The sequence below is a fragment of the Gambusia affinis genome, linkage group LG08 (assembly GCF_019740435.1).
Source record: "Gambusia affinis linkage group LG08, SWU_Gaff_1.0, whole genome shotgun sequence".
Taxonomy (NCBI): domain Eukaryota; kingdom Metazoa; phylum Chordata; class Actinopteri; order Cyprinodontiformes; family Poeciliidae; genus Gambusia; species Gambusia affinis.
This window is the reverse complement of record NC_057875.1, coordinates 10,384,145-10,411,272: the sequence shown is the minus strand read 5'-3', so window position 1 is coordinate 10,411,272 and position 27,128 is coordinate 10,384,145. Positions and strand designations below refer to the sequence as shown.

Sequence of the window (27,128 nt, the reverse complement as noted above, 5' to 3'; positions counted from 1 at the left end):
ACAATTGCCATGAAAGCCCTGCCAGCACTGTGTCAGGGTGAGGAAGCGGTCACAGACAGGGTGTGTGAAGAAACTCTCCTTTTACCGCCTTTCTTCTGTCTACTCCGTCTCAGGATGACATGCAATTCATACCTGGTGTATTCTATAAGCCCTGCTCAGTGATACTGAGGTGCAAATCCCCTCAGGCACCGACTGGGCTCAGTGTATCACAGCCTTTAGAACAGCACAGCATACAGACAGACAGGCGGACACACAGACAGGAAGATGGAGAACAATGCGGACAATTGTGTAAGGATAGCGTGTGGGAGGCAGGCTGCTATCTGGAAAAGAAAGTTGGAGCTCAAAAAGAGGAAGACAGCTCAGAGAGAGTGGGGGGCAGATAGCAGGGGACTCGGAGGCAGACAGGAAGGCTTGGATGCAGGCAGGATTGCGGTCCGACAGGTGACAGGTCAGCGGAATGGGGCCTTCTTTCTCCACCTATAATTAGATCCTCCGCAGGCAAGGTGTGCGTGCTGTAAAACACTATAATCTCTCATTTCCACTTCCATTCCACCTGCTGTTTTAGGAGTATACCTTGCAAATAGAGCTTTTTCAGAGAGAAGGAGAAGACTCAAACATTGTACCTTTATTCTTATCGATGTAGTGAAGTTGGACTTTAAGTAGTTAATTGGCATTGGGCTTTATTTCTATGAAGGTTTAAATAGTTATGGTTTCAGATCACAAAAATGTTTCCTCGTGCTGTTCTTTAAAGGAGGTACCATAGAAATTGCTGAGATATCCAAAGTATTTTTTCTCTTATATGAAATACAGAGTACCTCTCACTCTCTTTCCCTCTCCAACATGTTGCTGCACACCACCTGTAAGCTGTTTGAAAGTAGACCACTAAATTTTTCTATGTGTGACATAAAAGACAACTGTAGCATATAAATGAATAAATATATTTTATTAATTCTAGAGGGAAATTTACATGCTCAGAGATTTAGAAATGTTTCCCATTCTAAAAACTTGGGCAGTCATGACTTGTGTATTCAAGAAGCAAGACCCATCTCTGGACCAAAACTAGAACTAACAACTCACCATCTGCATGTTTGTAAGCAGTTGAATGCAGTTTTGCACCTGAGTGGTGTTGGCTATAGAGAGTCTTCAAATCTAACAAAGACGTTTCTACCAGTTTGTGCTCATTCATGTTGGAAAACGTGCTGATATTTTAAAGATGTTAATAAAAGTATGCAGAGGTCACCAAAGGTCACAATATCGCACCAGCATCCCTAAATCAGTTAGCGTTAGTGTCAACATTGCTATGTTCGGGCTACCATTTTTTTTTTCACTTGTTTTAAACTAAAATTGCCTATTTACAAGTAACATGTGTTTTGTGTAGGAAAACATTTCTGGAGAGTCCAGAGTTGAAACAAGTGTTTCTGACAATGTCAATTTGTTTTAAAGAAAAATGTTCCCATGTGCACCAGCCCTTAAGCTGCTGACCACAGGCACTATTGCAGATACCTAAGACTCTAATTAACCATCTAATGCAAAATTGTTCTGTTACTTTCAAATAAGCAGAATAGGAAGAGGGAATAATATGTTTTTTGCAATTGGAACTCAAAACTAGTTATAAATTCAGCAGATGTTTTCCATTTTAGCTAAGGTTTCAGTTAAAATATTTAAAGCAATAAATAAATCACTCCATGTTCCATTAAGATTTGTAATGGCATGCCAGAAAAACTGCTTGAAAGTCTGATAATTTCTCTGACTGTATTTAGTGCAGAGTAACACAGCCCCCCTGTCTCCTCACCTGTTGCTGTGCCCTACCATTCAGCTGGCTGAGTAAAGGCCACTATGCTTTTCCTTCACTAATAATGATTTTCCTTCACTAATAAAAAAATAAATGCCGCTGTTTGAAATATATCTGGATGTAGAAAAAAAACAACAACAACAAAAAAAAAACATGTTCACTTATGGTGTGGGCTCTAAATGAGTACACTTTTATTAATATACCACTTTCTTAAAAAATAAATTTGGAAGCTTTGATTGTCACCTCTATTAAGGAGTTACTACACACAGACAACTAAATGATTTGATATTCCGACACTTGATAACTACTACTAAATTTTAAGGGTAGTTATTGCATGTTTTTGCCATATATCAACATAACAATATTTGCTATTATTCTATGTAAACCTTTTATATCATTGTATTCACAGTGTTGCTTAAATAGCTTTTTGAGTAAAAGCTATTTAACCATTTTATGCATTTAGTTTAAAATAATTATTAGTGTGAATGCAAATGAATTGCTTAAACCGTGATACAGTGAAACCAGGGTACTCTTACTATAGGAATGAACTCAGTTCAGTAATATTTCCAGGCTGCTCCATATTGCTTAACTACAAACTGCAGTTGAAATGCCGAAAAAGCCAACGAGAGAGGAGTCAGAGTATGCCTTTGTCTGTGATGAGGAAAGCTTTAAGTACTCAAAGTGTCAAAGGTGGTTGGTGAGAGTTGCCCAGATTGAATCTGCTTCAGTTATTCACCAGCCACTCATCGACAGACTAAAAGTTCACTATGTGAAAAGTTCTTTGACAATTATTTATCATATCCTTGACTAGCAATTGGCAGAGTAAAAGATGCAAATCGCATGTAAATATCGCAACAGAACGTATGTTGCCACCCACGAGACGGCAAGGGCAGCAATGAGGTCTTGTATGACCATTATTACAAGCCCAGTGCCATGCCACTTTTTCACAGTCGTGCCCCTGCCCACTCCTAGGGCGTCAACCATGTAGTCTCTTCTCCTCCTCCGAGTCATCATTTCCAATTAGGATAGTGTTTTGGAGCCGTCTAAAGCAGCATGCCATCGTGCGCTCTAATGAAAGCGGCTCCCACTCCTATCTTTACATCTTTAGGCAGTGGTAATAAGGTAACTGATTCAGACATTGACAGATGGCCTCTGCTTGCCTCTCAGATGTGCGTAATTATGCCACCAGTGTCTGCTCTTTTCCACAGCGGCAGGCAGCGCGGGGCTCCTCGGAGCAGCAAATGCTGCAGTGGTGGGTCTAGCTTTAATATACATTACAATGCATTATTAATCATGCCTTTCTGTGCTATTGACACACACACACACACACACACACACACGCACACACACATATATATATACATATATAAACCACTTCTGCTATTTTGTTTTTTCCCCCTCTTGTTCTCACTGGTACTGTGGGATGCTTAGTGCTTTACCAGGAACAAAGCCATTATTTCACTCTGTCCCAGAGGCCAATCTTCTGACCTCATCACAGCATGTTTAGCACAGTACTACCCTGTTTATGCTGATTCTTATATGCATTATGAAATTGTTGTTAGGACGTAAGGCATTTAAATTTTGCATATGGGATCACTGCCGTGGTTTATCTTTAGTGAAGGGTTTTCCATTGAAATGTGAGAATGATTCTTTTATGTGAGGCAACAAATAAAAATCACAGAGCTTGATGTTTTATGCCGCTATTATGTGCTTTTGTTTAGCTGTGAAAATATTTGCCGTTTGTGAGTGCAGGAGGTCACTTGATTTAACTGTTTAAAGTTATGTTAAGTTTTTCACTCATGAGTTTCAGTTCTAAAATGGTATCTTTAATTAGCGAATATAATTAGAAAACAGCAATAAAAAAAAAAAACATTTAAACAAAGTTCTGGCAAATTTTTGTAAACATTTTTGTCCGTGAATCCAAATGCAAACGATAAATGGTCCATGTTTTTTCTTCTTTTTTACTTCTCTTCTCTTGTTTATGTTTTAATGAGCTGAAGAGCTACACTTTTCAAGGGTTTTGACAACAGCATGTTTCCTTCTTTGTGAGAGAGAAAAATGTGACAGCTAAAACTCTACATAAAATAACCACCTTTTAGATGTGCTTTTCGCTAAGACTGAGCGAGATAAATGTGCTATACATCAGCAGTGACTGCAGGATGGGGTCACCCAGAGTTCTCTGCTGCACACTGGCTTGCTGCCTGTAGATGGTGCTACAGCACTGCTGGAAACACCAAACTTGAGCCCAATAAAGAGATCAGGTCAGTTACTTCTCCCTAACAGGAGCCATTTGTGGGAACAACTTTGGAGTGAAATCCTCCATTATGTGCACTACAAGAGACACATGTTTCTTCTTCCTTACCCCCCCTAAAAAGAAGAAGAACACCTAAAAAAGTGAGTATTAGCCAGCCAAATTAATCTGCCTCAGAACTTGAACAATTTGCTTCAGAACTTGAACAATTTTGATTTTGATGGAGTGAAAAGTGGCTTAAGAAAACAGGATCATTTACACTTAAAAGCTGATCTTGAGATTTGCTGTCGTTCGACTGCTTTAAGTATTTAGTCAAAATTAATATTTTAGCATATCTTGTACTTCATCTGTCAAGAGTTAGACTAAAAAGAAACCTGTACACCTTCTGTGAGTGTTTCTTTTTGACACTGCCAGGTAGCAAGTGTTTTAGACATCATTTGACAGCCTGTGAAATGCTGATTGCCTCACATCACACACTGTAAAGATGGCATTTGATGAATGTTTGATGCGGCACAACTGTAAACACGCCTGGCAGCTGCAGCAGGCACTGAAAGACTTGCCGTCTCCCCAGATGAGGGCAGGACAGGGTCAGATCAGGCTGCAGAGGTCTCAGGAGACCACCTGTGTGGAGTCAGCTGCGGTCGGCTCTATTAGGCAGAACACCGGCACAGGCCGAGATCAAGGCCATAATCGGAGTTGTCATAATTGTCCTTGTTAACACTGCCTGTAAAATTTAGATATTTTGTAAGTGTTGGATCTGTGTCTTTGTTATTTGCTGCATTGCAGTATGGCCGAGCCTTTTTGTGAGATCAGCTAGCCTGTGAATTGTCTCGATGTTTCTGCTTTGCATCTGTTTTCTTTCTGTTTGTAAAAAGTTTGAAGGTCTTAGAGTAGTGGGTTTCTTCAGTCCCTGGGGGGTTATGCTCTCCTTTGTCATGGTAGTGGCACTTTTAACAGGCTCTGCTGTGGGAATATGTCTAGAAGGGAGGAAAAAATGATGCAGAATTGCTTGTATGTTTTTTTCTTCTAGTCAGAAATCTATGAATTATTTAATGAGAATATGTAAAACCCCTCAAGATTTCCTCTGGATTTAAAACAGTGTTATTGTCAGGCTTTCCTCAAATAAATGTAAGTTGAAAGCTCTGGAGGCTGGCTGAATATAGTGCATATCTGGGGGACATTTCACCCTATTAGTGGTATTAATAAATAACTGACACAATTTGACAACTAGAAATGCACTGATCAGCTTTGTTGGCCATTTCTAGCAAATCCAAATTTCCAAATTTCTTAAAGATCTAAATTAACTATATATGTTTTTTCTTTCTTAGGACGTATAAAACATAAGAGAAACAATGTGCTATAGGTATTGTAGGGATATAGTAGTTTTCAAACCGACAGAAAATAATGGGATAACAATATTTCAATGCTTCAACAATGCCTGAACTCTACAAAATACAAAACAAAATGGATGACAGAGCATATTGATTTTCGGATGCTTTTATATAGAGAGGTCATAGTTTTAAAAAAATTTTAAATGAAAAGTCAAGTCTGAGTATTTCGCAGAACCAAGTTGGTGAACTCTCGTGGTAACTTTAAGAAACAACAAAACTTTCACCATTTCTACACAAAGATTTAAAACAAAACATCTGATCAAAATGAAAATGTGTCAGTTATTCCTGTCTCTGCTAAAAATAAGCATGGCCACAATTACTGTAATAACATGTGATGTTAATAAACTCATTTTACTTTTAGTTTAAAGCAGAGAATACATACACTGAAGCAAAGTTTTACACCTGCTAAATTTAGAAGTAGTTCTTATTATGAATATTGCGTAGAATATTACATGTTTTGGCATTCTCTTTATAGAATAACAGAGGGAGGATAAGCTGATATTAGCTGGCTACTTAGTCACTTGTAGCTTAGCAACTGCAATTTTAGAACATTGATGAATAGCACTACAAACATTTCCATGCACCCAAACTCCTCTTTTTTTGCAAGCAAAGGTTATATGTTATAACTTTCTTTCAATCCGCTGAAAGGCAGTATGCAGCAAAATTTTTGAAGTCATGAATATGGCTGCACTACAGCAGGAGAGCAAGAACCATAACATAAAACCTTGGTATACCTTGAGCAATCAACTCATAAGCTTTTATTTTTACTTGCTCACATTATGTAGGTTATTTCATAGTGCTTTTAAACACTATAAATTTGCTTGTGGTGTAATATAACCAAAACTTCAAATAAAAATGAAGTAAACGTGTAGCTTTTTTCTATGAATTTCTTGTATCTGGTTTTGTATTTGGCTTGTTTGTAGCCCGCTTGAAGTGTGCTCTGTGTTTGACCTCCGTGTGTGTGCCGTATTACAATGTCTGTCTTTAACATACTCACCACCTTCCTGCTCACAGAGGACACCTCTCTTTGTGCAGCTGAGGCAGCGACCTGTCCACTTCCATGTGCGTGTGTGTGGTGTGGTGTGGCTGTTTCAAGGCCTGTCTTGGCCCCAACGCGTTAGCGTGTGTGAGCTGAGCTGACAGGGAGAGTCCATGCCACTCCCCCAAATCCCCCAAACCCCCAAAGCCCCCAACTCCCACTTCTCCGCCACCTCCCTCTGCCCTACTCCCCACCTCCTCAGGGGAAAAGGCTCGCATGGCAGATCTGTCACCCAGGAGGTCGCTCAGTGTTAACGCTCCCGACACGGATTAAACACTAGTGGCCAGTGCTGGAGTGCGGGGTCAGTGTAGCCACCACTGACAAGCACCACGGGGGCCCGTTCCGACTGCCCTGCTTCAGCCTCGCACTACTGGTGCTCCTGATGTGTCAAACAGTCAGGGAGACAACAACCAGAGCTGGGTCTGTGAGCAAATGCTAATGCTGCGCCTTGCACAGCTGCTCCTCCTCAGTGCCTTAATAAAGAGCTATCAGTGTTGGTCTGGACTGTGTGGGAGCACTTTGAAGCTGTGGAATTTGCCTGTAATCTTTTGCTTTGCAACTTAAAAAAATGTTGATATAAAGTCTAAGATTTTATAGATCATCCTATGAAAATACACATTTCTGATGTAGAAAGCTACTCATGGAGTGTTTGCAATTTGTATGTGTTAGAAAGCCGTTATTCTTCTTAAACATGATAAAATAGTAATTGCATCACACTTTCAAACAACCTTGCTGAAGTGCCTGTTTCCAGTGAAGTGAAGGCTCTCTCTTTCACCCGCTCTCCCTCTTTCTGTTCTTCCCTTTCAGTTGATAAGACATGAGCTGAGCGTATGTGAAATATTTATTCAGCGTTAGCTCAGAGCACTGCGACTGCCCACACACACACGCAGACATACACACACATGCTCTCTGTACCTGCCCCGGAGAGAAATCTTATCTGCGCTTCCTCTGACTCCGACACCCCCTGAAAGCCTGTCCCCCCACACTGGCCCGAGCTCAACACAAATTACATGTCTCATTGCTCTGCATTTACAGCTACTTTAAAGCCTGCCGTTCCTGTCCCCAGCATCAACCCTCTCATGCAGACTCAGTTTCAGCTCAAACAGAAAATAAAAGCATGATTTCAGCCTCCCCTGATGCCTTTGAGTACTGTTATTTTTAAAGCCTAACAAATATAGTATCCGGTTTAGAACCATTAAGATAAATTAATATGGGAACAGAGCAATCCTCCAATCATGAAGGTCATTATTAGCATTACCACTAAAATATTTTACCATGCTTTTCCTCCAGTTTAAAGTTGTTTTTATGATTTGTCTGAGTGGACAATATTTTTTGACTCCACAAAGCACAAAGTAATGCAGTGCGACGTTTGTTTAACCCCAGTTACCTCCTCTCCCTCATTCATATAGTGCTGCACACTGCTGCTTAACTGGCTTAATTGTGATAATGTGAAAACTAAAGAGCATTGATCATTAAAAAAAAAAGACCTGCAAGCTGAGTGAGTGATAAACAGTATTATACTCCCAGTGGTAATTTTGAAGATCAAAATTAAAAAAAATAAAAATAGGTGTAATATTCTCTGCAGCAAGCACTACTATTTTTAGAAAATGTTTGTTGTATGTCTTTGTCTAAAGAAAAAAAATAAATAAATTTTATGGAAAACACTGCTTTAGCTGTAAAAAAAAGATCCTTTCAGTTTTACAGACAAAGGAATAACTATGTTTTTTTTCCATTTTAGATAACAACAATTACATCATTACTCATTGTTTTAAATTTTCTTGCTAATTCTTTGAATCTGTGGCATTTTTATTCAAGTTTAAAATGACAATAGATAAATGTCTTGGATTCAAAACCACAAATAAAAGGGCCATGGTTCTTGATGTTAAAGTCTATTCAGTGAGGGTGACTGGAGTTTTCTCCAGCTGTCTATAGTAAAGACTCGCTCACCCACTCCACTTGTGGCTGCACACTGCCAGTTAGCTGGCTGAAAGAGGACTCACACATTTTCCTCTTACAAGAAAGACAATTCTGAATGTTTGGAAATGTTTTGCAAATAAATAACATAAAGTCATGGCATGAAAATAAAAAATGGTGCTTTTGATCCCCCTTAAACAGGCAATAGTCTTTGAAAAAGGCATCGTAGTAGCTACAGTTAAGCCCAAATTGTTGCTTTTGTGTTTTGAATATCCATTTTTGGAATTTAATTTTGTGATAACCTTTACTAGTCAAATTATAACTCCTACTACTAAGCAAATTATAATTTGTTGAATGTTCAAAATATTCATTGTTAAAGGTCCTATATTGCATTAATGGAGTGCTTATTTATATATGTGCACTATATATGTTTTTATTTTTTCTGTCTCTTTTCCTCACACACTCACAAAAACAACCACACACATTGAGACACAAACCCTGCAGCCTTTAGTCAGTCTTAAACTCTTTCAGTTCGCGTTCACGTAATCTGGCAACCGTCCACAGCCCCCATGACTGACCCTCATAATGCTGGCTGGCACTCTTCTCGCTTTGTTTAGCTTTCCAAGTCGAGTGCAACTGAAGAGAAACAGTAAGGACAGAAAGCCAAGATTAAATCTTTTGTGTTTTTGGTTGGTACATAGTTAAAAAATAAGGGTATTTTTTTATTTACCACACAAAAACAAAGTGGAATTTTCTTCTAACACGTACTGTAATGAATGTAGACCTTTGTGCCATGGCATTACACTTCTTTGGCTCCTCAACAGCCTTATTTGTGTTGTGCTGATGTGATGCATGTTTTTATAGCTCGTCAACTATAGTGTAAAACGAGAATGCTTGGCATCTCTGTAGTCTGGCTGTCGGTGCTTTCAGATTGTAGATCAGGGCCACCCCTTGTTAATCAATTTACAGAATGGTGGAAACTTTTATGGAAGGTGTCTCTGTCCCTTTGTTACCGCTACGATCCCTTTTCCCCTCTCCTGGGAGCGTGTGGGTGGTTGGAACTGCCATGCTTGCTCAGCTTTAAGTTATTTTATTCACACTTTTAATCGCTGAGTGCTTTATTATTAGGTGCTGGATTCTGCTGGCCAGGGGATCTGCATGAGAAGGCGCAGGACGCATTTAGTGGAATCATATTAATGGCGCCATAAAACAAACCTGTCAGGCCGTTCTTAACCCCTCCTGGCAGAGACGCCCTGCCCGAGGTTGGCCCCTTCTCTGAGCGCTTACAGGTGGCTAAGGAGAGTGCATCTCCATCATTTCCTCCACCGTGTGTTAATAGTTTTATTAATTCATTCTCCTTTTTTTCTTACCCCCTAGGCACCCTTTGCATAATTATACAGACATTTTTCAGCTAAATGGTGTTTGCCAAGGGAGGTTTCCTACATTAGAAACGCTCCTCCCAGACACACATACCAACACTTCAATTGCAAGTGCTTGTTAGCTAATGCTCACTGTAAACTAAAATACTTGGATGCATCATTAGTTTTACCCATTTTACTTTCTTTTGTTGCTTATCTTACATAGTAATTCAGTACAAGATGTGAAACTTCTATTACAGATAATGTTATATTTTAGATGTTTACTTCTGATCAATTTAATGGAGCACACAAAATTATGATTTTTAGAAAAATAAAATATTACTAAAGACTGATTTCACAAACACATGTTCATGCACTGTAAAATGTGTACCTAATGCTGGCATGAATTAGTGCATCAGTGCAGCGTGGTATGGAAGTGGTCAAATTACGACTCTGTTGCGATGTTAGGGAAACCCAGTTTGCTCTAATATCAGCCTTCAGGAGGTGTCATACATCATTGTTGACTCTGGTGTCTCTCGTAACATACTCCAGAGATTTTTCATGAGATTTAGATCAAGGCAGTTTGCTGGGCAATTAGAAACAGAGATATCTTAGTCACCTCAGCAGGTATTGGTACTTTAGGCAGTGTAGGGAGGTGTCAAATCCTGCTCAAAATTTTGAAATTGTAAAAACACATTGTACCCAAACCAGCAGATGAGATGACTCCTCAAGTCTTTGGAAACTTCACACGGAGCCTCAAACAATTTACATTCTGCTCCTATGCATTCTTCCTCAAGAAGTAGAATTTCAAAATAAAATGCAAAATATACTTTTCTCTGACATGAGGACTAACTGAATGTCCAATCATTTTCTCCCAGAGCACAGAAGATTTTTTGACATTGTTTGCATAAATAATATTCCTTGTGTCCCTTCAAACTTTTGAATGATCGTTGCGCCTTCTTCTACCACACATTATTCTCCATCTCAATTACCTGATGTGTTCAATTTGTTGACAAATAAAGATGCATCCGTTCTAACATGGAAATTGTAGAAAGGAATATTATACTTGTTTTGCCCTGTGATAGACTGGTGTCATGTCCAGGGTGCACCCCGCCTCTCGCCCAAAATGCCTCCCTGGAGATAGGCACCAGCACCCCTCCAAACCCATTAGGACAAAGGTGTAACAAAATGGATGGATGGATGGATGGATGGATAAAATAAAGCATGTAAATCCTGACTACACAGGTTCAACATACCATGAGGGAGGGATTGAGAAGATATTTCTGACATTTTTGGTCTATTCCCTTCATTTGGGCTCTCAGTTTAGACATAAAGCATTGTATTTCTGCGGGCTTTCATCTTCTCCACTGAGCCAGAACGCGGTGAGTAGAAATTTGCATTAGTGGGCGATTATGAATACCTGTGACAGATTCTCTCTGCTGGCTCCCTGGGCAGAAATGAATTGGCTCCCTCTGTTGACTTGCACAGGAAGACAGAGACCAAGCAATTAGACTTTAGTGGTTAATGTAGCAGCTTTTGCGGGAAGGGCAAGGAGGTTCAGCGTTCCTGCTGGGCTCATGTCAGTTTCCAGGCACACTTCCCCCCTTTTTCTTTTTGCTTTTTTATATAAGAATGCTGGGAATATGACAAGCTACCTGTCCACGAGCCAGCAGAATTCCTCTGGGGTGAGGGTAGCATCGTTTTAGAATGCCTCATGGGAACTGAGGTGACAACACATGACGTAAGTTATTCATAACACAGAGGAGACGTAGTGCAGCTATCTCTGCACATCATGCATATTCATTGTTTACCTTCTTCGTCCCTCACCAGCTCTAGTTATTTGCTGTATACGTAATTCAAATGAGTTCCTATTAGCTAAACATATTGTTCATATTGTCCACTTTCTTGCATAGTGGTAATCCCACTGTGTTAATGCCTGATGTTGGGTTCACCAAACATTTCCCAGGTTGCACTCTGGGATAATAAGCAGTACAGTGGTAAAGCCTAGGGCAGTGGGCCACGGTGTTGTCTGCATTACTCATAATACACATTTCCCTGGTGGCTGCTTGAACCTAGGCCTGGTCTGGCAGTAGGTAGAGTGGCCCCCAGAGCAAAATACACGAACTCTACGTTGTTGCTATGACAGGAGCCGTCTGCCGTTTACAGGCCTGCTGCTGAAAGCCCGAAGGCCTCAGAGCTTCTCGTCCCATCTCAAGCTTAACTCAGACATATTGTTTCGACTCTCGACCCTCAAGCTCTTTCTGCCTGGACTACCCACTGTCAGCTCAGTGTAGCAGTACAGTCCATGTTTTAAATAAAATCATTGCAGTGATGTACCTGGTATAGTTTTTTTTTTTTTTTTAACAACTGATCAGATGATTTTAATTGACTCTAATGTCTCCCTAAAATCTGTAATTGATGGCCATTCAATAACTTTTTGCTCAAATTAAGGGTTCGATGAAACTCTGTGTTCATAATTAAATCTTAACATTATGTTCACTGGGCATATCAACAATGGACAAAGGAATATATAAATTAAATCTAACAAGAAAAAAAGATTAAATTAAATTACAGTTCACCTCAATCATAAGTTTCATATAGGATTTAATTTAAAAATAAATTGCACACATCCAAAATTTTCTAAGAAAAGTAAATCTGATACATCACTAACAAGTGTTAAGTTGTTCATTTTATTGCTATGAAACAAAGCAAAATTATGCTTAACTATCAGAACTGTTAAAAGTTTAATATTAAATGGTGCTTTTAGCTACAGCTCAAATTGGTATTTTGATGGAAAACCTTAGGATGTTTGTTACTGAGCTGCAAAGTGAACAACAATTAAACCTCTTTTACTTTTAATTAATGCCTCATATTCTTCATTAGACCCCAGCTGGTATGACTTACTTAGGTTAAGTGGCATTAAAAGAAGCCCCACCACTTCTCAGTTGTTTGCTTGACAACATAACATGAGCCATGGCTAAGTGACCTAAATCACTTGCAAGTGCTTGAAGGAAATATGGTCGCACTCTGCGGTTGGCTAATGATGCTGAAAATGACAAAAGTTTTGCTGCCTCCTCTTTCTAGTTCACAATCAAAACTCAACTATGAAACACTACTTCACACAGTTTTATATGTTGTCCTTCTAGAAGTAGAAATGCAAAAAATGGCAATTACTGAATGTAACCGTTTAGATTTTTTTTTTAAAGGAAGAAAAACTCACTTGATGATCTATGAAATTATTAGCTTGGCTTTCCCTTGTCTTGAGGGGCAGGTTAGAATACATCTTCCTTTAAAAATGTAGAACTTGGAGAAATGAAATCTGGACTGAATGGCGAGAGAGCGATTGCAAGGAAATTTCCTTGCAATCGCTTTTCCTTGGAAATACCTTGGAAATACAATTTTTGTTTTGTGAACTCAAAAAGATGGAAATATCTTTTCATTTTATTTTATTGTCACAATCTCTTAAATTGCCTTATCTTTTGAGCTGAATTACCTTCACTCTTCCATTAATAATGGCTACAGTCATGTAATAACCTTCTCGCCAACGACATACCATCGGTAGATCAAATTAGCTTTAGCTAATAGATTGGAAGAAATTTGATTTCTTTGTTTTTTTGTTTTATTTTTTTTACGCTGATTACCTATGCTGCAATTATTGTTTGGAAAATATAATTGGACTTTGAAGTGGCACCCATGGCTTTAGTTGGTCTTGAAGTTGAATATCTAATGATTCTGGGCATCTTCAATAAACTCATAACTTGTCTAACTCAGGGATGTTTAGTAACCAATTCTTGCAAAAGATGTGATGATTATATTAAATGTATGAGAAACTGAGAAGGAAAATGCCTGGTAAATAAGGTTGACCATATGTTGGAGGTGTTGGCACTTCTTCACACTATAATAGCTTTTAAGATTTGCCTTGCTGTGGGGGACTTTTTTAGTTCATCCCCGTCAACCTGCTAGTGTGATGCCCCCCTCACACATTCCTGATCGTTTCAGTTAGAGACAGACTCATTAGGCTGTCAGTAAATGGGTTTAAATGCAGCTGTCCAATTAGCGCTCTGCTGTGAAATGCAGTGGGTGTTGTGCAATGTGCTTAGCACCACTCCTTTTACAGAATTATAAAGGATTACTCATTCAGCGTGAGCCATCTTATTTCTACCAGGGGTCTTGACTTTTCTCAGTATCATTGCCACGGAGGGGGTAATGGTTGCACATGCTTCCCCAGTTGCCATATGCGTTTTGTCAGAGAGTATCACTGCCTCTGAATCTAAGAGGATTTGATGCTCAAGTTAAAATGACAGCATCGTGCCTATCCATGTCGTACTTTCTTTCCAGTAGTAGGGCACGCTGCCAGCTCCGTGCTAAAGCAAATAGGATTTCAAGATATTAAAAAGTTGAATGCCTCTTACTTTCAGACAACCAAGAGTAAAATCTGTTGCCACTGGCAATAAATCTCAGAGGATTTAGAGCCCTGTAATGCTCTTCATGAGATTTAGAACGTGGTTATATCAGTTGCATATTATTATGTATTTTTGGGGGGAACAGGTTTTGTTGAAAGGTTGGTGAGTTGTGCAGCATGATGTGCTTTGCTTTAAACTGTCATCTCGTTTCTCCTCAGATCTTCCTGGTGACTGTGTGGCATTGGGAGCTTTTCATGCTTCCCCTCTTCCTGCTGCTGCTCATCGGCTGGAACTACATCCAGCTCTCCAGCGAAAAGGCCAGCTCCAACCAAGACCTGGTGAGTGACGATGAATCTTCAGTATGTAGCCATATAGAAGCTTGTTTTTCCAGTGCATTACAACTCCATACATTATTCAGACTGCATCCAGCATATATATTACGTGGATCTCCGTGCTAAATCTGGAGTGACATTTGCGCCATTAAGACAAATGAATGATCATCAACAAATAATAGTCTACATTTTAGAGTGAAGCAAACTTTAATTACATTTCAGTTTTAGTTCATTCATCTTTAGGAACTATGAGAGAATAAACTAGAATATTGAACTTTTTAGAAGAATGGTGCTGTAAATTGTAGTTTATGGCAGATTTATTGACATGTCTGAAGTAAATATGTGTTAGGAACTAAATAAAAACAGTGCTAAAGAAAAACGTGAGGTCGAGACAATTATAATGCCTGAATAGTGACCCTACTGCACTTAGGCATCAATAGGTGACATAGTGACTGTGCCAGACATTATTGTAATGGCAAAGTCTGCAACTCCAATCTTACTAAGATTTATTTAGCAATTTATCTAGTAAAGATGGGGAAGCCATCAGATTTTTGGGGGGGCAGCAGTAGCTTGAAGAACTTAAAAATACTTTCTTCAGGCTTCAGTACGTTATTTACTCAAAAGCAAAAAGCACCACTGCAATGTTTTTTATTTTGTGTAATTTTGGGTATAAATAATGACACCCCCCCCCCCCATGTGCATTTCACCATCTGTAGGCCTTCTTCACTGACCAAACATTGGCCAAGCCCACTCCCACACCCTCCCCAAAGTCAAACCCATGGCCCACTCACTATGACTGCCCGATGCGATGCCGTTTCTGGGAAATGTCCAGACTCACCCTCATATCCAGCTCTGAGACTCTGTCACCCCACTTAGACCCTACGGCCAGCAATGTCACCGCTCTGCACCGGGGCAATGTCACAGTGTTCAGCACAGCAGGGTTGGGGATGACTTGATATAAAGTGATCTAGGCAACAACATCTAAATTAAATGTTTTTTTCTTCCTCTCTTTCGTCTTTCTGTTTTTCTGTGTGCCTATGTTGTGGAGAAAAGAGATTGCTTTTGGTGTGGCATTGCTCTTGCGAGGAAGGCCCTTCTTCACCTTTCCTTTTGTGTGAGGTCACCCCTGTGATGCAGTCTCTATGGAAACAAGCCTCTCCCAATAGGGGTGAATGTGCTCAAAGAAAATTTCATTACTAGGTGTTTGTTAAAAATGCTCCAGTGCCCACGTCTCATTCGTTGGAAATCACCTCATACCCTTTATTTTCTCGTAGGTGAACATGGCCATGGGTGACGACGAAGAGGAAGACGAAAAGGTAGCACATTTTATCTAACTCTAAAATTTTCAAATGTATTTGGTTGAATTTTCTCACATTGGTATCTCCACTATGAATACAATTTTTAAAAAAATCTCTTTACGTATTACCACAAGATTTTGAAAGAAAATATACACAGTAGTTATTTATGAACATCAATGGCAAACTCAAACACATGATAATGAGAGCATGATTGTGGTGACCCTTAAGTTAGTCAGAATTTTACATTATCGACTGACACAAAGTTGCTTAAAATTGTGAAATGGAAGGAAGAGGTGCATGGTTTTACAAATAGACCTTAAGTATATTGCAGCACTTGCATACAGTATTTGTACCCTGATACTCCCAAATAAAATTCAGTTGCATTGAGGTAGATGGAACCCAAATGGCCAAACGGCTCCACTTGTGTGTTATTTATACTCTATGTAAATCCAGCTGTTCTGTGGAGTCCTCAGAAGTTTATTGGAAAGCATTAGAGAACCAACAGGATCACATCAGGGAACCCAGTCGGCAGGTTAGGGTTACGGTTGTGGTAAAGTTAGGTTGTTTCAAGTTTTGTCCAGTCTTACATCTGACAAAGGGAAAGGATTTCACAATAAAGAAGCATGCCACGGTGGGCATTATTTAGGGAAGCAGCCAAGAGGTCCTTGAAACTGTGGAGGAGTTGCAGAGATCCATACCTTAGGTTGGAGAATCAGTTAACAGAACAATTTTTAATTGCGCACTTGAAAACTCTGACCTTTACAAAACGGAGGCAAAAAGAAAGCTACTGTCAAAATAAAAGCTGCAGGCCTGTTTGCAGTTTGCAGCACGTTTTGCAGAAGGTACAGCAAACCTGCACAACTAAGCAGGTGCTCTGGTGCAGAGGTTCTCCTCGTAGCAGGGAATCAACCCTAAAGATGCAGCCATACATAAGATGACATGGTTTAGATCAAAGCATATTCATGTGACCCAGTCAAAGTAAATTCAAATCAGTTTATTTATATAAAGCCAGTTCACAACAAATGTCATCTCAGGGCACTTTACAAGAAAAATCATTTTAATTCAATCACACATACATTGCAATTGATCCTAGTTATCAAACAGTGTGCTCAATTAATTATTCAAAGTAAATTAAAAAGTCCAAACATAATACAATTAAGAGTCACTTGTAAGACTTACAATAGTTTCAGACTATGAAAAGGTGGTAGAGACAAAACCTAAAAGACTAGAACTCAGTATTTCCAGCAAAGGTTCTGGATACATGTAAGTTATTCTAGCACGTTTTTATAGGACATGTTAACAAAAATGGGGATCCAACAGTGACTAATACTTTGCCCCTCTTGATTTTGACTCCAACTCTCTAGTGTCTCTTGAAAAACAAAACAGGAAATCTTTAAGTAGCCTGAAAATTATACTTCCCACAGCACACAACATTCAATTATACTCATCCTGCTGTTTTTGCTAAAGAATGGGGAGGGGGAGTTAACAGGAATTCACATTATTGTTTTATGGCAATGAAGTGTGGAACTAACACTGAGCCTCCAAGCGTTGACCCCTTGTTCTGTGTGTCTAGGCCCAGGATTCATATCCATAATGCGCTCAATATATTCTACTGCAGATGACCAGAGGCTACAGAAGAGCCAGATTCCTTTAAAAAGACACACAAAAAAAAAAACAGGCATATCCACCAAATCCTGTCTGAAAGGAATGAGCTAATTTGCAGATGAAACTTACATGATATGTCTGTGTGGTGTAAAGCCACACTTTCTATCTGCAAAAGGAAAACTGGTGCTTACGCAAACAGCAGGGACAAGGGAATGCAGGGTTTTATGAATACTAAATAGGCAAGGATTACCTTGATTCGTGGAATTTAATATCATGTTTCCACATACCTTGAAACTTCTGTACATAATAGAGGATTTGTTTTTTTCACATGTAAGAAATGGCAGTGTGTTTGCTTCCTGGGTCTCCTTGTGCCACATGTTTGCAAACTCAACCCTTGCCTCTTAAAGCTTTTTGAAAGCTTTTCCATGAGCCTCCTAAACCCTTTCACACTTCCTGGAAAAGAAATATCTTCTTTCATTTACTAATTAAGCACTCACCCGTGTTTGTTTTAAGCTGTCAGCTTTAATTTAAAGTGGCTTATTTGAAATTCTTGTTATGGTCTTGCTGTCACTTGAACGTGATATCATTCAGAGTGATCAAACAGTGTAGCTTTACACGGCCTATCAAAGTCTTCTTAAAAAATATTTGGGGTTAAAGAGTGATCAGCGTTAAATTTGATGACTTCAAAGTCTTGCGTTCCTTTCCTAGTTTCTCCTCCAGCACATGAATAAAGGTTTTTCCCTCCGAAAAGGTTATGATTACCACTCAAATATGTTTCTACCCCCCCTTGAGGAAGGAAATATGTAAACCTCTGCTGGAGCAGTAAGCTTGTGAAGGCATGACGTTAAAGAGAGACGAAAGCCACGGCGGTGTTACAGCAGAATAATGCAGAGCAGATTTTCTGCCTATGAACAAATCTGTCCTCAGGGAAGGAGACAGCTTACAGATTATGTGTGGGCAAAGTGACTTCCCTTTGGCCTTGGGTATAAATTGAGCAGATAGACGATATTTAATCATAACATAAAGAAACAGAGAACCAAAACAAGTCCATAGATCTCTGGCTGAAATTAGCAGAGGAGATGAAATGACCCCTTTTTGTTGCCCTCCGGCTGCTGGTGCTGGTCTGAGTTTGAGTCCTTCTCAGAGCTTTGCCTGTGGGAGTTAAGGGGGTGGACGAGGGCTGGGATTGTGGGGGGTTCCAGTCTGGACTTTGGGGTTGTGTCTCTCAAGAAACACCCTACTGTCATCGCTCTGTCTTCTTGAACGCAGTAGTGAGACATGCTGCCCATAATCTGCGGCGTTCATCATAGGAGCAGCAACACGCTAAAGCCTTACTGCAGCATAAACGCTTTGGTTTATTTTAGCTCCAGGAGATAAATCACTCTGAACACAGGTGTTTTTCATTTACACAAACTCGTATTTTCATCTGAAAGAGTCACAAGATAAATATTCATTCTGAGAATTCAAATTTGGCATAGTTCATTCTAATTAAAATTATGCTAAATGAGCTTTTATTTCCTGCCTTTGATAACGGCACACATGTCTGCAGGACCGTGTTTACCTTTCTGCAGGAGATCAAATTGGTTCTCCATTACTGCACCTTAAAAGGAAGCTTTTACAATTTATCTGAAATGAGAATGTGATTTTGCTCAGGTTTTTTAATCAGGGGAAATTTCGAGCTTATTTAGTCCATCCCCAGTTTACTCATCCTTTTCTATTTAAGCAGGAGATATTTTATGTATTTTTTGTTTGGTTCTGAACTCAGTAACTTGCCTTAAAGAAAAGAAGGAACAAAGAATATCATTTAACAATCAATGTAGAAAGGATTACAGATTTTTGGTTGCTAAAGCAGTACTTGATTTGGGGAATCTTAACACAGGTGCTGCTGGATGCATGTTTCAAAGTAGATCTACTTGCTTGTTTTTTTCTTTTATCATTAGAGAATAATTTTCTTTTCTTTTGCAAAAGTTCTATTTCAAGCTGGATTTAAAAATGCCTAGAAAAGGTGTTTTTACACCTTGATACCTTTCCATATTTTGTCACACTACCACCACAAACTTGAACACTTTGAACTGAGTTTAGCTCAATACTAAGTGGAGTTTAACTGTGATGTGAGAAGAGAAGGTTACAAAGTTTATTTTCCCTTTCTTTTAGGGTTTGTCTTCACCGTGTTTGTAAATCTAGAAACATTTTTGTGGCTTTTGTGACAATGACTTTCACTCTTTAGTTAAGGCCAGATATGTAGACAGTAAAGATTTATAGCTGTCAAGTCAACAGCTTCTCCTGGTTTAGTCCTGGATCTTTGCAGTTTCTCAAGAGTTATCATGAGTATCTTGGCTGCTCTGTTGATTAATACTCTCCTTACTGGCCTGCAAGTTTAAGTAGACAGACAAGTTTTGGTAGCTTTGCAGCTGTGCCAGAGAGATTTTATTTTCATGTGATGTCAGTAAAATTTGCTTTAAATTAAAGTATTGTATTTGTAATTCACACAAGGATCACACATATTTTTTGGGTGCGTCAGGCACATCAGACTAACAACATTTTTCAGCCTTGCAGAAGAGCTCAGATAACAACTTTACCTCTTGTTGCAGAGCAGAGAGCAGAGCAGGATGATGCAGAAACACTGTCTGTATTTCAATATCATGAGACCAGTAGATGTTAATCTGGAAGAAAACATATTTGTGATGTTTTTTCCTTTTTTGGACAGCACTGAGGCTTTAGTGTCTGTCCAGATCAGAGCCCAGCGGGGGAGGTTCTGCTAGTGTGGGAATTGCTCTCTTCCTGCACCGTTCGTGGAGCAGAGTGGGCCCAGCAGTGGGGAATCTCTCAGTGCTGGCAGACTGTGTGTTCCCAGGGGCTGCCTCGTGAAGCTCTGATAAAGGCATTCTGTCTGGGCCCTGTCAGTGCACACAGGCTGCGGCTTCAGCTGACTTGTAACACAAACATAGACATCCTCAAGCCTCCTGTTAGGGTCCATTAGAGCACCCTCCCCAGCACTCTCATCCCTCCCCTTTTACTCTCCCTCTCCCACTCTTCTCCCTGTCATCATTCTTGTCATTATTTCCTCCTTTTGATGTGAGGTTTCTCAGCTCTCTTTAGCTTGTGTTCCTCGTGTTATCTCACACTCCTCTGCCCTGGAAGGCTTCACAGTTGTCGTTATTTCCCAGCTTGATGTGATTGTGTTTATTACATTTGGACAAAGACCCTAAAAAAGATCAAATAAAATACTGATTTAAAATACTTATTTTATCAGTGCCTTTATAGAAAAAATGCTCATGTGCATAAAACACTCTTAAAGGAGAATAAGTGTATATCTAACTGCACAAAGCAGGCTGAAGTGTTTTTCTCACGCTGAGGGAATGTTGGCTTAGGTTAGATAGGCAGACCAGACATATTTGTTAAAACATGTTCCATCTTACCCCTGTGCAGGCTGCTGGAACGAAAACGCTCCAATGTTGTGAGGCCCCTGCTCTCCTTGCCTTGGTCATCTAGTCTGCCTGATTGCAGATGGCCATTTTGTGCACTTTTCATCTTACCCTGGAGTCTTGATTGTGCTGCACTTGTGCAACAGCTCCATTGTGCACAGCTAACAAAAGCTGAAATCTTTCATCCCATCCAGGATAACAGCTCCTGAGCACCTAGTCTGTCTCATCTTCAAAAACAGAGTCTAAAGATGTACAGTGTTTGCTCATTATGCGCCATTCAATAGATAAATTACACATGATAGCAAAGGCAGGGCTAAGCTGGTCTTTGTCTGCTCTGCCCAACATTTGACATGCAATGCATCTCATCAGGATCTGTGCATTTTTTTGTCTGTTATTTTTTTTTAGGAACCTGGAAAAAAGGGTTTGATGGATAAAATCCATATGGTGCAGGAAGTGGTGCTGGTGGTCCAGAATGTTTTGGAGGAAATCGCCAACATCGGGGAGCGAATCAAGAAGTAATGACCACATATACGAAGCAATTTCTTTGATGATTCATGTTCACCTTAATAAATTAGAACATTATAGAAGAAGCATTAATTTAGTTCAGTAATAAAAATCATATATGTAAAGCTCCAACTCATGTGTTCATTATGCACAAAATAGTAGATTTCAAATGTTTAGTCCTATTCATCTTGATGATTACGGCTTACAATTAATAAAAACAGAAAATTTCTTTTACAGCATCTTCAGTTGGTCTGTGCCGTTCATGTCGTTCTTGACTTGCCTGGTGCTGTTTGTGACTGCATCACTACTGTATTTAATCCCACTACGGTATATTGTTCTGGTATGGGGTAAGTTTTTTTTTTTTTTTGTGTATTGTTTTGTTTTTGCTTTTATTTATTTTTAGAAATCACACTGTTTAATAAAAAAATATATATATTTACAAGAAAAGCGGACCAATTCAATATTGTAATCATTGTATCCTAAGAAGATTTAAAATTTACCCCGATCAACTTTTTCTGTTTGTTTCCAACTGGAAATCTGATTTACGCAGTGCCGTAATTTAGGAACTCTGCCGTGTCTACACCTCTGCAGATGCACAGAGATCAGACAGTTGCAGAGGTTCACTCTTCTCAGTGTGGGCTGATGCAGCAAAGCCCAGCAGAGGCATGACCAAGGGTTTGTGTGAAAACAAAGCCAAGGCAGAGAAGAGCAAGCCGTATATAATACATGATGTCCTTGGGCAGTCTGTAGGCTCCTAGTCTAGCCTCTCATTATCTGCTGTAGTCAAACAGCAACTCACTGTTGTCTCAGTGGTCAGGCAGTAACACTGCCCTCACCAAGCTCTCCTCCTCCAGCTGTATAAGCCCACAACCACAGTACTTCCACATTGCCTTCAACACAATCAATACCAAAAAACAAAAACCCATATCAAACACAAAAACTCACAATCTGAGACTCCTCTGTCTCCCCAGTTAACCCCCATCTCTGTGGTTGCAAGGCAAGTCTTTCAAGTTACTTGCACATATTTAAGTCCTTAGGTCCTTTGTCTGCATGCTAAGGTGCTCACAGAACTGAACTGTGAATATAATGGTCCCATTACAAGGCCCTGGAGATATTCTCCTCTCTGCAGCCATCTGTAAAGTAAATATAGATACACAAGAAGTTAGGAGATTGTAGCAAAAATGCAAGACAAGTTACTAAGTTTTTGCAAGTCAAACTTATTGATGACATATTTTGTTGTTTTCATCTGCATTTAATTTCATTGATTTGAAACAGATCAACATCTTAGAATATAATTATTAAAACCCTAGTGGGTATAACTATGTAAAACAAGACTGCTTGTTATGACACCTTTTATTTATTAATGTGTTTATTTGTGCTTACTTTCACAGGCATTAACAAATTTACCAAGAAACTGCGCAACCCATATTGTATTGACAGTAATGAAATACTGGATTTCCTCCAGAGGGTGCCTTCTGATATTCAGAAGGTAAGGGTCCAATTTTACATACAGATAGGGATGGAATTCCCTGAAGATGTCTGCATTATTTGCTGTACCGCAATTCCCAAGTGTTGCAGAAATATATCCTCTGGCTTTGTTTGATTATTAATGGACTCTCGCCTTTAAAGCAGCTCTGGCCCAATTATTCCTCAGTGTGCAACTCCCCATCCTCAGTCACCGCCGTGCCTGAACGAGGAGGCGCTCAGATCTCTCCTCGGCTATCTGGCTGCAGCCTCGTCCGTTATTAGCAATTTTGCGTGTTTGATTGAAGCGGCGCAAAACCCGTCGATTGGCCGAGTGCAAGCAGGCAGAGGCAGTTCCTGACAACTCCAACTGTTGTGTCAGCCCAGAAAATCTGACGTGGCCTCAGTCACTTCAGGGTGGTGGAGTCAATTAATATATTCGTGAGCCCCGGTCGTCTTGCTGGGTGCCATATGTGATTACATATTAGCCACGGCTGATATGTCATTTGCATTTACATCTCAGATCCGAGAAAAGCTGTCAGGTTTGTTATAAGTGTCGCCGAGGCTTCTTGCCGTCCACTGACTGAGGATTTTCCGCAGGCAGGAAATGAAGTGCCAACACAATGCCTTCATCTCGCAGGTAGCTCACCAGAGCAAGAAATCCTGACAGTCTGAATCTGGCAAGGCACTCTCACCTTGCTCTGTTTCTCAGCTGCACCCTTGATGTCCTCCTGCAGCAAGCCGGCGCTGACTCCTCTGTGATGTTGGAGGAAGCCTGTGTTGTTTGAGATTTGGCCGACTGAGTTGGCAAAACAAGGTGGCGAATGCATTTTGATTCGGAATCCTTTGTATGTCCTCTTCTCCCGTTGGGATGTGGCGTTTGAGCTTTGAAAATGATTCGCTTTCAAATCCCATGGAAACAATACTTTTTAGCCCGGTTTAAAAGAGAAACTACATCTTGAAAATGGCTCCAATCATAAAAAACAAAGCACCCTTAAGATTCATCATACGTGTGTTTCATTACGTCCTGTGAAAAATAATCTTAACATCATATACACAGGAGATCCAAACAATACACCACTTTTTTTTTGTTTGTTTTTGTTGACTTAGAACTTCAATCTTCAGATAGGTGTGGACACGAAACGGCAAAAAGATGGAAAATTGACTCCTGTCTTTCTTGCAAATGTGACTTGGCAATTAGTGCCTTTGCACATCTACAAAGTGTGCCTCAAACGGGGACTTCTGACAATGCCGTGTCTGTCTGGAAATAAGAAGCATCTGTCAGTTCTGAGGACAGTTTCATGTGCTGATGCAGGAGGCAGTCACTTTGTTCCCACATTCCATCTCTCGTTCTAATAATGGAGAGCAGCTAATTAGCATAGAGTTCTTACCTTTTTTTATTTAACAGATTCATTGTATTGTTTGAGCTTGGAAAGTGAACTTCAAAAGCTGGTTTTCAAATTCTAACTGCCTCTTTCTCCTGTTAAACTGTGATTTGTCTTCTTTGGATTGTGGTTGCAATTAGGACAAGGAAAATAATGCTTACTTTTCCGGTGTCAAAAGTTAAGGAAAAATAGCATGGTACATACTAAATTAATTGATCTAATGAGTGAAACTTGATATTAATTCCAATTCTACATATGTCAGTAGCAGAAAGAGAAGAGAAAAAAATCATTTGGGGTCAATCCAGTCCTTTACCAATTTGTAAACTTATTTTGTACCCAATCATTGACTCTTCATCCCAACCAAGCATTTCACATAAGCTTTGATTGTTTGGTGTTTTTAATTTTGTGAGGAATTAAGGAGATAGTTGTGCACATGCTGAAATCTGAGAAAGCTATCAATTAAGTTTTATGCTTACTACATTATTGCAGAGTTTGTATCACACCCTGTTTTGATCAATGGCGGCTCTTATGCTACATGGATCATTTGGCTGGCACAGTACTTACTAATGGTACTGTATCAGAAAGAAAGAAAACCTGAAAAATGAAAAAAAAGAGGTTGTTTTATGCTGATTTATTTTAACTGGAAAAAGTTAGCTATTCATATTAAACTGGCCATTGATAAATATATAGTTATTTCATTTTGTAACTGTTAGTTGTGACTTACCACGTTTTTGCTTCAATTTCATGAGTCACATTTATTTATTTTGTAATAAAGTATCTAGATAATTCAATGACCTTTGAGAAATAAGCAAAAGTGTAAGACTTTGGAAAGTGTACATGTTATGTCATCACATCTAATGTAATGAAATGCTCTAAGCAGCATTTCAGAATAAAAACAAAAACAAAACATCACATCGACTACTAAGCATCGTGGTGATGGTGATAGTCTAGAGCTGTTGTGCGTTTTCCAGGCTAGAACTGTTGGAAGAGAAAGTCCTAAGGGAAAATGTCTGACCAATGCATGACAGTGAGCTCAGGCTCATGTGGATTATCCTGTAGAAGGTAACCTGGGAAAACCAAAACCAGAGACCCTCAAAGACCTGCACCCCTGATTTTAGCCTGAGAAAGAAACTGCAGAGACTTGCAAAGTCTTGAAGAAAGTTGGATGTTGACAGCTGGCAACTTTTCATCCGAATCAACAGCAACCATGAACAAAGTTTTTCTTAGTAGACAACCTACCAAGTGTGATTATGCAGGTTTTCCTTCCCTCACTGGCCTGCCAGGTCATCTCAACAGTTGAAGGCTGTTTCTAATATTGGGATTCTGGTGCAGAGTGAGGAGGGGGGGATACACTGGTATAGAACCCTTGACTTCTCAAATCCTTCCTCCCTGTGATTAATCCCCTCTGCTCCTGTGTTTAAAAAATGATTCATTACAGGCGAGCTTGCCTCGCTTTGCTCTGCACCAGCTCTCCTCAGGGGAGCCATTACCGTGCGCTCCACTGAGCTCGGATTACCTGCCTCTGACCAAACTCCTGTTTGTTTTTACAGGTGCAGTACAGTGTGCTGAGAGCACCCACTGGACAGAACCAGCCGCGCAAGAAGAAGTGAGCTCAACGGACATGCTGGTCTTCCTTTCTCTGTTCCCCTTTTTTTTTTTTAAATGCGTTACGTTGCAGTCCACCTGACAACAATGCCCCAGTGCCAGCTGAACCCATGACCCCGCATACCCGGCCACACCACCCCAACGCTGCCCCCTGCTGCTGAGGGGCAGCCAGCCGCTCTCTGCCTTGTGTGTTTGCCACCCCCCTGACAGGGGCTGTGAACTGCAGCAGCTAGGAGGGCAGCACATGGTGCTGTCAATCACAAGCTTGGAGGTAAAGAAAAAGGGAGCTCTGCAAGGCTCAAGCTTCATCTTTGAAAATAATTTAGAACAGGAATGAAAGACATTGGGGTTGGCTTGTTTTTTTTTTGTTTTTTTTTCTTGTTTTGGTGTAACTGAAAAACTTGCCTCAAGATAAAGACAATACAACCTTAACAGGTGACTGCAATGTTTTTATGTAGTTTTTTTTTTTTTTTTATTCTTCACCAGTTAATGTAATAAAATGCTATATTTTATGATCACAGAAAATCAGTTTTAGTTCAGGAAAGAATACTGACTTTTAGATTGCAATCTGTGCTATGGTTTCTCCATGTATAATTTAATGGTGCCACTTTTCCTTAATCTATGTTAGAAACAAATATGTATTTATATTCTGAATGTTTATTAATTCTATATACCTGCACTTGAGTTTCTCTGATGATTTATGTTAACTTTATATGAAAATATCATGTTTACACTGTCAAATTGAGAGTTTGAATAAAGAATCTTGATCAAATTGAGCTTTTGGTTTTCATGTGTTTTTTCCTCCAATAACTCCATCCCAACAAGGATGGATTACACCACTTCTTTACGTGAATACATGGTAAACACATCTGATTACACAACACAGCCATAGAAACTGAGCTCACACGCCGACCACCGCTGTGCCTTGGTTACCGAGCTCACATCAAAGCTGTGTGGCTCCAGTGTGGTTCCTAATGCATCGCTTTGTTGCCTTCTCACAATAACAGGGTCCAGATGAGAGAGAAAGAGCTCATCTCACAGAGAGTACTCTCTCTCTCCATCCTCAGCACTTAGTGCTTTATATTTCCACTAAAATCACCTGGCCTGGTCTAATGGTTACACGTAGACACAGATGTGTTCGGTTTTTCCATCAGTCTTCCCGCAATGGTTTTCCAGAGTATGACGGATGCAGTCTGTCAGGGTTTTCTTGCATGTATAGCAAACATTTTAAAAAAATTTCAGCCACTTCTTGACATTCACATTTTTGGAGAATAGTTGGAACCAAAATTTCATTGTTCTGACATTCAGCAGCCAAAGCCTATTTAACTAGGTAAAGTGCACGCAGCCCAATCTGTAAAAACA

At 39.7% G+C, this 27,128-nt stretch overlaps 1 protein-coding gene across 5 annotated transcripts in view; it reads left to right on the top strand.

Moving 5' to 3' along the window:
• mctp2a (multiple C2 domains, transmembrane 2a) overlaps positions 1 to 26,542 on the top strand; it is a 42,598-nt gene extending 16,056 nt beyond the window's left edge. For 3 of the 5 annotated variants that reach the window (XM_044124593.1, XM_044124591.1, XM_044124594.1), the window contains 6 exons: positions 14,367 to 14,486; positions 15,755 to 15,796; positions 21,214 to 21,323; positions 21,550 to 21,659; positions 22,704 to 22,801; positions 25,712 to 26,542. In XM_044124593.1, the coding sequence (XP_043980528.1) occupies positions 14,367 to 14,486; positions 15,755 to 15,796; positions 21,214 to 21,323; positions 21,550 to 21,659; positions 22,704 to 22,801; positions 25,712 to 25,771 (540 nt within the window). In that variant the 3' untranslated portion in view covers positions 25,772 to 26,542. The other 2 variants (XM_044124596.1, XM_044124595.1) reach the window with 2 other exon arrangements.
• The last annotated feature ends 586 nt before the right edge of the window (positions 26,543 to 27,128 follow it).